The sequence below is a fragment of the Toxoplasma gondii genome, chromosome III (assembly GCF_000006565.2).
Source record: "Toxoplasma gondii ME49 chromosome III, whole genome shotgun sequence".
Classification (NCBI taxonomy): Eukaryota; Apicomplexa; class Conoidasida; order Eucoccidiorida; family Sarcocystidae; genus Toxoplasma; species Toxoplasma gondii.
Window position 1 is genome coordinate 439,566 of NC_031470.1, and position 11,216 is coordinate 450,781.

Genomic DNA, 11,216 nt, shown 5'->3' on the forward strand with positions numbered 1-11,216 from the left:
TGTGGTATTGCTCTTAGCTCTGTAACAGAAAAGCAAGCTACTTCTATGGGAACCGTGTACATCTCTGTCGTTTATTGGGAGCACCAGGAGCGACGCACCACAAATGTACTAGAGGCAGCGATCTAAGACGTGGCATTCCACATTCGGAGCGGAATCACAGAGAAACAGGTGACGGCGTATTGAACTGCTTCCGCTCTTGATATGACTTGACATGCACAAGTTTTCTACGGAAGAAGTATTAAAAGTTCGTGAGTAAGCACACAAAGGAACAGTCAGCTTTGTTGAGGCGTCTTTGGTTTTCTTCGAATCAGGCAGGTGTCATTCAGAATGTCAAAAAGTCAACTATCCGATATTTCTGGCATGTGAGGAAGATGTTTGCCTTTTATATCTAGAGGGATACGGTGGCATATTTGGCTTATGCCTCTGAAGGGCCAGTCTCTCCTGTTGTTTGCAAGGGTGACGGAGTCCACAACGGGCTGCAGAGCTTAGCCAAGGGAGATAAGCCAGACCGGAACGAGGTTAGCGAGGCACCCAGTCAGGATCCCCCGGGATTAATGGTGTTGAATAATGTGATCTTACAATCATCGCTGTCCGCTGCCGTATGTCGGTCTCTTTCTTCTCCAGTTCCAAACATTACCACGATTCAACGGCCCTCCTGTCGCAGGAATTCTGACCTTCCTTACGGTACCTGGTTTGGTAAAGCTCCGGATGGACTATTTCGGAAAAGAATGATCTCGTGACTGCCTGAGCTATTTAGAATCGTAGACTACTGCGGGTCTTGTGTCACTTTGTTACATTCAGTTCCACGTTCAAGGCAGTCTAATGGTACGTAAATGATTCGCTTTTCTTGTCAACTGACCCTAACATGTCTCCTTTTACGAGGAGGTCTGGTGTCTTGTTGACTTGTTCGGTCATCGAATTTTTTTTCCAGCAAGACCCTGTAGTTTTGGTAACAGACAGGCAACGTTATCTTTCTTCTGTATGTCCCGCTGTGTAGTCACCGGATTGGGTTTGCCCCTTTGCTACTTAAAACCTCTTCCACTTGCAGGGCGCAACGCGCACGGAGCGATAGATGGAACACCGGACAAAAATCGTGGCAACGGTTAACTGGAAACGGTGCCATGATGGTGCAGGACGCACATAGTACATTCTGGATGGTGGGTGTGGTATTTCGAGTGAAGACCTGATGGTCAGTACGTAACCCAACACTTGTCAGAGATAAGCCACATCACCAGGCAGTTTGTTTTTGACAGTTTTACCGTCTTATTCACAAAATAATTCGGGGTGAATATCAGTGGCCAGAATCACTGGCAGTACGCACATCTTATAACCGTTCCCTGCGTTTAATCCGCACTCGGCATAGAGATCCACCATAATTTTGATCGGTCACGATGCGTCGGGACCGGTGCAGTGAGTCAGTGCCAAAGGAACAGCGAAAGTCGGCCCTCTCAGCCATTTTTCTACCTTTAACCCTATGTGATTGGACCATCGTACATTACCATGTGGACCCCTATAAACAACTTCCCTTCAAGTGCGTGAGGCATGAGAAGGCATTATATTCCGCGACATTACCACCCTCATAATGTAAAATCATGCACGGAGGGCATCTAAAAACAGCCATGTTTCTGGTAACTGTTTCACATCAGGAACTATTCCTCTAGGTGTCTTGCGCAGGTCCGATTCAGACTGCCATCTGGACACTGGAGCAACGCGTCTATCCTACCAGCTTCCTGCTCCGGAGGTATCGATGGTGAGTCCGTTCCCTCGTGATGCGGCGACTCAAAATACGTATCCCTTCTGTGGCAATGCTGTCGTCAGAATCTTAACCAGCCAGGAAAAAGAACGGTAATTCATTCGGTGAAGGCTAATTGGAGCTCCTTTGTCGCGAATGATTGGCACAGTGTACCTACGCCAACATAGAATACATGGAGCATGAGGTCACCCGTGTAACTGAGAATCTCCAGCTGGCACGTGTTCAGTTGTTGGTGTTTTTTTTTCACATATACGCTCGACACCACTATACCTGATGTGCCTAACATGATTGTCATGAAGAGCACAATAGAACTTCGATCCGGTAAACAAAGACATGTATAATTCAGAAGAAGCGTACGCTGTTTTGTTGCGGGGGGCACTGTCTGTTCTAGGGTCACCGAATACGATAGAATATCATTTCTTCAGCTCAAGCGTACTTTTCCCTGACAATCCACGTAAGATGGCGGCATTTGAAACCACTCGACTTCGGTTCTGGGGCTGCGGAAGTTCTTTGCACCTGAGCGGTAATGCCAGCAAAATTTAAGCAAAAGAACATTCTCGATGTGTCGTCAACGAATGATTGGTGCTACCAATTTCGAGATAATATATTCGCACATGCAGCATCCAGCACATAGCTGCCGAGTGAAGCAAATTATGTTCCTCCGGTACTGGATGCGTGACTGTCACGGAGCAGCGAATGCACCGCGCACCAAGCTGTATTCCGTAGGGGTTGAGTTTTCAGCTGTTCCTCCGACACTGAATGACGATGGCGCTGACCGAGGGTTCATCTGCATCGCCTGCCTACTGGTCGAGTTGTCCATTAACTTAGTAAAGACGAAGCTCGCTATTCCGCTGTTATTACGCAGCAGAACAAAGCAGCCCTATACCTTCCCACAAAAGTCGATGCAGTGCCACTGTACTAATTATGAGAGTATCTGTTTATAATTAGTACAAACCGTGTGTGTGTCAACGCTTCGGAGAGGGCCGTGTCAGACGGTGGGCGATAAGTCGGTCGGCGACAAATTCTAGCTGTGAATTACTCTTATACGAACCCTCTTGCCTTCTGTTCTCCACATAAACATAAAAAAGAGGGAAAGCTGAGGTCGCGGTCATTTTCCCGGCGATACAATTGTTTCACATTGGCTTTCGTGAGTACGCAGGCCGCTTTCCCTGAGCGGCTACAGCAAATTTCGGTGTTGTTGCATGCGAAAAGATGCGGCGCTTCTGAGTTGATGCACACCCGAGACATAACAAAAAAAGCCATAGCTCAGCGAAAAGTCGCACTGCACCGCCTCTTTTATGACGGTTCTAAGGTGACTGTCTCTGGGAACTCCGCTGACGTACCGCCGACTACAGGGGCTCTCTAATTTGAGCAGGGTCTTAGCCTCGATGATCTTCCGGAGAGGAGCGGATCATTTCACCATGAGTTTCGGGGCAAGAAAAGACACGCTGCTGGAGGCGAACTGGCGTATCCGGACAGGTAAACGTAAGCTGCCATTCTTTAGCGACAGCCTTTTTTGTTACAGAAAATAGTTTTTGTACCCATGCGCTGTAAACCTAGAGGAAGGTTGGTAGTGTATTGCGACTGCTACCCCAAACGCGTGACGAAAATGCTGCCACTAGTTAATTACTTATGTGTGCCTGGCGTGCTTTTTCTGAGGACTTTCCTGGTGTTTTACCGGTGGGACCCATTGTATGATCGATGCTAGTGTTACGCTGCCAGAGAATTGTACCTGAAGGACCTTAAGCTTGAGAGGGGCAAAAGGAATGCCTCATACATTTCGCCTTGATGATGCAACTGAAAGCGCAGAGTGCTCATTGCTCGTAAACAACCAGTGTGTGAGCTTCCTGAAGGTGAATACATACATTGTCTAATAGGCATTTCCTGCGGGGTGGCATTGCCAGGGTATACGCGAGATGAGATGTACAAAACGGGCGGTTCTACGAGACGATCGTATATGACCTTCGCGCCGCATCTTAGAGTTTCGAACACGACAATTGCAGAAGCCGTTTCTGTGAGCCGCCCAGTGAACACGAAGGTTTTCTCGGATTTACAGAGGTACGGCTTCTCCAAACCGCACAGGGGTTGTTACTGCCACTAACTGGTTGCTGATCTTTGTGCGACAGTACACTCGCAAAGTTGAGATCCCCAACTGCGCTCCGTGCGGCGACCCACACTGTTCGACTGTTGATGGAAGGCGACGAACTAGTAACTTGCCTGGTAAAAACAACCGATAGTCACGGAGGCAATCTTTGAGCAAAAACATTTTCAGAAAGGGGGCTGTATTCGTGTTTTAGCGGGAACGCTGGTATTTTGTACTCGCCGGCTTATGAACTTCGTGTGATTTATGAATCAAGGAAACGTCAGAAGCAATCGTGGCAGTCACACAAACATCTTGCTGTGGACTTGGCAGATGCACGAAGCAGGTGTAGCGAAAGGGGTTAACGATCAGTCACAGTGACAGGAAATGGTACTGCAACACTTCGCTGTTGTTTTGTCAATTCTTCAGCATTCCACGTCGTCGCAAACATCCGTTCATCAGATGTCTGTCACTGTCTCGCTTCTCTCAGGACGCGGAACTCCGTTTTTGACGGTCCTGTCTCCGCGTCAAGGGAGCAATGCGTGACGGCATTGTCAGGTAAGGTTGCTGAGTAGGTGGAAATTTGAAGGACGGGCCTGGAGGGCAGCGGAGAAAAACTCACTGCGCGATATGAGCGAAGATGCAGCCTGTGCCCTGCCGAGTGGATGCCGTAACATCCGATTTCCGTGGCCGTATGTTAGAGTGACCGCCATAAAATATGTCTCATATTTTCACCCCGTCTGTTCCACTCAGTCGAGCTCACAGTTACACAGCTCTTCGTCAAGAGTAATCTGCAGTGAAGAGCAGTATTCTCGTGCAGTAATTCGGGATCCGTGCTGCTTCTACCTCGTCAATATTGGCTGTTTTCGAGCACGCGCTTTCCAGTGAAGAAGGATGCTACGAAATGCTACAATTGTCGCTTCCGTGCAGGTGGGTTTCCTCTGTTTCCCCGGCGAGCAAATCTGCGGCAGGCTGCAGCACCCGATTCGCTGTCGATTGGCTCGCAGCCTTCCTCAACGTCAGCAGGTCCTGTTGCACCCCAATCTACTTCTCCTACCGCTGTCGTTCCACGCTTTTCAAACCGGCTGGACAGACGCGAGTGCAGGCACGTACTTCACCATGGGCCGTGCCACTGTCTTGTCTCACATCGAGGTACGTCAACACGAAACAGAAAGCCCCCCCCGAAATTGGTACTCGGATCATTTACTTGCCAACTCGCTATTCTAACACGTATGCTTTGAACGCTGCAGTGCACACAAACACACTTACTCAAGAATTTCACTGTACTCTTGAAAACGGTGTTTGCGGCAAAGCTGCCGTGTCCGTCTTAATGTTTATAAAAAGCAACACCCCGGAACTGACGTGAGCTGCGAAAGGATGCGGGTGGAGGACTTCGAGCCGCACAAAAACTTTTCGTTCTCAGTGGCGCGCCTCGTGCGGGATAATACCAGATTCCAGGTAAAACTCTTGGCTCTCACCGTCAGGCAAGTTTCCCAATTATCTGTTGCCTCGAAGTTGAGGGGCGGCGTGGAGCACATTTAACGTCTAGGTCTTCTTAGATGTTACGTGAGCATTGGATTTCCAATAGATTAGTCGTCTGCTCCCCATGTTCCTCCACTGTGCGCTACAATTCAGTAGGTCACTACATGTACCTCCTGATGGAGTTGTCCCACTCGAACCACACCCCGAAAAATATTCACTGCCCCATCGCTTCATCGGATACTCCCCCAAGGAAAGAGACATATTTCAAAGATATTCGGTCTAATGCTTCGCCGAAAAACCAACAGTGTTACAACATGAAAGCTGGAGAGAGAGCAACAGCTTGTGCGCATTCGAGTTCAAGCCACCTGTGTGGTAGACTGCCAGGGAAAGTGCTACGGAACCCGTCAGTCGACGCACATCTGGAAGCCACCAAAGAAGCAAAAGAAGTGGCGGCTCATCGGAAGTCAGACACCGCGTTCTCAAAAATCGTACAACTCATTCATCCCCAGACTGCGGATGCTGGGGAAGAGGACCGCGAGTCGCGAGTTATGGTTTCTTCCCCTGTGCCTCCTTGAATGACCATCAAGGTGAAATCGAACTGCCGTAGTGTAGGCACACTTGGCCTGCAGCAAGGGCAGCGGAATCTATACACCTGTTCCTCAACATATGGCGGTACGACGGATGTATGTGCTGAAGCAGAGCAGAAGCATCGGAACTGCACACTGAGCAAGAGTGGGCCAAATAGCAATCACTTAACTTGCCGACACACCTCAGGCACGAACAACGTGCCCCTGCAGGTTAGTAGTTGATGACAGCACACCACAAAACTCAAACTTCATCGGCCTATGGTGTGGCAAGAATAGGTGGTAACAAGCAGACGACAGGCCGTACTCAGCTGTCCTGATCCTACCGTAGGAGTGAAGCAGCTGGTGAAACCAGGCATGATTCCCACCGTAGTGATACATGTGCGGCGACAAGCAGCGCACATCTTGTGATATGGTAAATTGACAGAATCCTCATTGAAACTGTCTATCTTGCTCAGAGGAGAATTTCAAACTGAAAGAGTTGGTCAAACACGAGCGGGAATGCCCTTACCGTATTCAGTTGTTGATCAAAAATGTCTCGATGCTTGGAGAGCTGGTTGCCGTCCGTTACTGTTGTAATGTATCACACAAATGGGTATACGGACTGCGACCCACGCCACCCGAAGCGAGCCCCTATCACCTTATTGTTCCAAAGCATTTTCGTGAGGCCTGGGGAAAACCTACCACCGAGGCACGTGGTGTCAAGCGGAACACTCTCGGTACCATCGTAGGGAAGATGCACATGGAGAGATGACGTTAGCTGATGGCGAAGGAAAGGGGAAAATCCTCACATTACGGGAGGCGGACTTGTGGTTGGGTCGCCTTGTTGACTCACTGACACACTTTCGCGGGAATCGCGACGAAATGTGACAGGCAAACTGGATGTCGGGCTTCACCAGAATCTTGTCGTCAGCCATCAGCAACAAAGGTACCAGCGGAAGCAGGTCTTTGAACGACTTGGCGAGGGCTTCTGAGGAGAACATAGCTTCTCGGTATAACCTTCACTGCTGACGGGAGTAAGGGTTATCAAGAGCAACATCGTACAACCTCTGTGCAGGTACCGGACCATATTCCGGAGATAAGGCTAGGAAGCAGAGAACGATGTCGATCTCTCACGTCTTTTCCTGACACGAAAATAGGTGCCGCTCTAAAGCAAACAAACGGTTTCTGTCTGCAAGCATAACCAGCTGGAGACACTACAAGGGGAGAGGAGAAAGTCAAACAGGGCCACTGTTTGTTGTCATGATGGACGCACGGGCCGTGGGGGATACGGCATATTTCAACCATTCGATCTACGGCAGTCCTTGCCGAGTTTCGCCCAGAGCGAGGACAAACTTTGCTCTTTCTTGGGAGGACAGTGTCCTTCGTCGGCGAAGACACTCTGTGTCAAAAGCGGAAAATCCTTAAAAGCATTGAAATAACGCAGGGCTTCCTGCTGTTTCATGTCATGGAGCAGGGAAAGACAACGGCCCGACATCTCCCGTCTTACAAACATGACGGTGGTTATGTGTAATGTAGACCCAGGGCCCCCTGGCATGTCCAGTTATCATGTATTTCCTTGATCGCATTAAATAATCACGCGCTCACGAAATCATTGCGGCTTCAAGAGCGAGCATGCTTCAGTTGCTATTTCGCTAAGGTGGTGTGCGCAGCGATTCTGGCGGTAACAAAAGGATATCCACAGTTTTATTTCCGTGTTCCTCCGGCACTGTCAAACCGGTTAGTTCTGGGGTGCTCGAGTTGCTGCTTCTACGGGAGTGCACGTAAGCTGGTGGAAACCTTGGCATCGGTGCTTCTTGTGATTGGCGTGTCAGATGCTACATGTGGCGGACCCCTCAACAAGCTGTCAGTCCTTCTGGATTGGACAGCATTATTAGTGGTTCACATATACCTGAAAACCTTTTTTCGGAGCGGCTATACAGCCTGGAGTGACTGCCAGCACTGTAACGCTCCGCCCGCCAGGTGTATACGCTAAATACTTTATGGTATCGATGGCATGTAACGCCAGACGGCTGCCCGGTTTCACATGGAAAACACTGTATATACACAACTGCGGGCTACACTAAACCAATACAACCGGCTTCTGCAGAAACCACCCACATGTGCGTTTGAAGTCGGAAAGTTGCTCAAAGGCAAGCACGCGAAGTGCAGAGGATATGTCAGTGTGAATGCGATATGCAGGCAAATGTGGTAAATGCCATGTACCTGCGCACTGCTGTAATCGATAAATTAATATCCTGTGAAGTGTGAGCGCTGTGGCGCCTCCGCTTAGGCCGCACATCTGCGAATGGGTCCGGCATAGCAACACACACAGACAACCATTGGCAGGTGGCATCTTGCAGATGTTCAAGATTGGCAGCTTTTTCGGCGGAGAGCTGCTCGTAGTGGACCAGAACGAATCTATACGTTGCTACCAGAGATGTCGTTTGCCACGGAACTGGTTTATGAGGCATTTTGGCTGTAGGCTGCTGGGTTGTTGTCGGAGCACAATATGGATTCACACGAAGGCGCTTTCAGTTTTGATATTAATGGTAACCGGAACTCCGTTGGCTTCTCACGCATGAACACTAGTGGTCATGAATCCGAATTGTGATCCAACGAAAGTGGAATTTGTGGACAGAGTGGTACTTCTACATGGGCTCGTTACCGGTGACCTAACTCGGTGATATATACTGCTGCGAGGAAAAGGGACTTGCGGAGCTTTCAGGCGAAGAGGGAATGCGATACAAGGCCGGGGGAACCGATTGTAAGGGGAATCGGGGGTCGGGAGTGTGAAATGTGCGTTGAGGAAAACAGAGCTCGAGAGGGAGCCAAAGTCATTGTCACTCAAGCATACACGAAGAAAATCCAGCGTCTTGATCTTTGTCACCATCGTTTTCCTTTTCCACAACAATCATGTTTCGTTGCTTGAGGCCCTCTACAAGAGCACGCCGTACATTGGACTCTGGTTGTAGCTGCATCTCCTGTCTGCGTTTGTTGAAGAGTTCTCGTCTGATCCACGTCTGCACCTCGGTGTAGTTTTTTAGGAAGAGCCAAAACTCTCCAACCTGGACGTCGTTGGCATCCTCGATAACTAACTCGGCCTGTTGCTGGGGTAGGAGGTAAGAAATTATGGCGGCGTCTTTTGTCGCAAAGAAGCGAGGCGAGTTCTCCTGGAACTGCTGTACCATGCGCCCCCCGAGTTCCCAGAATGTGTCAAGACGATCAAGTACTTCTTCAATGTTTTCGACCCTAATCCGACAATACGCGTGGCTTCGACGTTTATGGCCAGCCGAGCCGTCCTTGAAAGTGTCAGGTAGCAAGCAGTCCTCCAACGTGAGACACATAATTCCATCCTGGTTCGGATCCGACTGCAGCTGGCATTTCGACAGCGGTTTCACATCATCACCGCGTAGCACTGCGTCGCTGTTTCTGCTGGTGTCTTCACACTGATTTTCTGCAGCTCGGCCCCCGCCGCCTTCTTCATAGTGTGCGCGATGGGCTTTTTCCTGACGATACGCCTCAAACACGTGCTGGACTTCCTCTTCGCGGAGAAGGAAGTCGCGCCGCGCCCGTTCGTCATCTACAATATCTTTCACAAGCTGGTAGAAGGGTGCGAATGCACAGTTCAGCCTCTGCTGAAGACGGACACCTCGCGTGCCGTCCGCTGCTGGAGAGGTTCCGAGTTCTCCATATGCGTCCTCTGCGTTTGCTGGTTGATGCATCCGGGGGGGATGTGCTGGGTGGTGCCGCAGAAGGTACTGTCCTAACCAGCAGAGGGGGTTGAAGCGCTTGTGGTATTCTGTTCCTAGTCTCTTTTTGCTCGCATCGGCGATCAGCAGTTCGACAACCCTACACAGGGCCACCAAACCGTCATGAAGGAGGGGCACGAGAAGCTCTGCTAAATACGTGTCCAAGTCGTCACCACGATTCGTAATTGCGGAAGTTTGCAGCGACTCCTGCGTGACTGTCATCCACCCAGACCCGTGTCGGACTACACCGTAGGGAGCTAGCGGACTTGATTCGTCGCGTTTCTTAAGGCATCCAGGAAAAGCTTCTTGCAATTCTCCGTTGTTCTGGACATCTTGTTGAAGAGATGCGTGAACGTACGCGCATATATCCGTGTAGGCTCCACCCAGTCGGTCTTCCGGACTTGCTCCGCCCTCGGGGGACTCACTGTCTAGAAGCTGGGGCGTCGAGAGCGAGAAGCTCCCAATTCTGTTGGACGGAGACACGGCTTGTCGGGAGGCAAAGCTACCCAACTGACGCTGTCTACGACATGCGGCTGCGACGAGAAAACGCGTGCGATTCGCTCGAAGTTTCTCTATGACATATTCCACATCTTTCAGGTGCCTCAAGTAAACCATCGGGGAATCAATGCACCTCCCTTTCGACCTTCCCGAAGGCTGGTTGACGCCAGCTTTGGTTGCCGACTGCATTGGATGAGACTGTTCTCTAGAAGTAACGAGTTAACAGCGGGAGGGTTGACACCGACGGGAGCGGGGGAAGGAAATAAGCTTTGCGGAATCCAGTAACAGCGGACACAGCGGCAGATTGAATGAGGAGGATATTTGGAGGCTTCTTTCGAAAAGAGGTGCACGGGATTCAAGCATGCTCGCCTCATCAAATGAAATAACCTTGAAGAGTTCACCGCGTCGTGGGTCAACGGGACCTTGTGACAGATATCGTGTTCCACGAGAGTGTCGAAGCGGCTGAAAACACCGCTACTATGCTATTTTTCTCTTGGCGACGCAGCATACGAACTGGACTTGACTGTGAGTCGCCAAGTGCTCGACTTGCCTGTCGATATGTCGCCCGTTTGCGGGGGATCAGCGAATCCTCTCATGCCCTTACCTACAGAACCGGTCATGACTACAGCGTGCGAGAGAGCTCTTACCCCAGACATTACGATTCTAGATCGGCTGCTACGCAATATCAAACCTAGTAGTCCCAAATAAACTGCGTTAAATAGTGCAGGGTTGAGCTGTGGGTTTCCACGCGCAACGAAGAGCACCGGAGTGGATCCCCAGGAAACTTCTGTACGCGCATTATGTATGCAGAAAAAAAGCCTGCGCCGTCCTTTCTCGTGCAGGTTCGTCAGGAAGCGAATGCATCCAGTGTTTGGAATAGTGTTAAGCTGCCGGCGGACAGCTCTTGAACACGTTCGCGCTTTGCGGCACACTGATGAAATTGAAAATGCAGCTTGATCGGAGTGAATTTCGTCTACCTCAGGAGCGCATGACTGCAAATTTAGTGATTCGTCACCGCGAATTTCACGACCTGCAGTAACTGGTTTCCCGGTGTCCTCGCTAGCGTCGCCAATACACACTGGGGGCTG

At 50.2% G+C, this 11,216-nt stretch overlaps 2 protein-coding genes across 2 annotated transcripts; one reads left to right on the forward strand and one right to left on the reverse strand.

The window, feature by feature from the left end:
• Window positions 1-2,756: 2,756 nt before the first annotated feature.
• TGME49_252255 (hypothetical protein) lies at window positions 2,757-5,890 on the forward strand (the record flags this gene model as incomplete). The annotated part of the gene is made up of 5 exons (XM_018780976.1): window positions 2,757-3,238; window positions 3,658-3,811; window positions 4,324-4,391; window positions 4,764-4,985; window positions 5,469-5,890. The coding sequence occupies exons 1-5, from the start codon at window positions 3,142-3,144 to the stop codon at window positions 5,888-5,890; spliced, it is 963 nt and encodes a 320-aa protein (XP_018638214.1). The 5' UTR covers window positions 2,757-3,141.
• Window positions 5,891-7,941: 2,051 nt separating this feature from the next.
• Window positions 7,942-10,766, reverse strand: TGME49_252260 (hypothetical protein). The gene has a single exon (XM_002369293.2). The coding sequence runs from the start codon at window positions 10,315-10,317 to the stop codon at window positions 8,722-8,724; it is 1,596 nt and encodes a 531-aa protein (XP_002369334.1). The 5' UTR covers window positions 10,318-10,766; the 3' UTR covers window positions 7,942-8,721.
• Window positions 10,767-11,216: the final 450 nt, after the last annotated feature.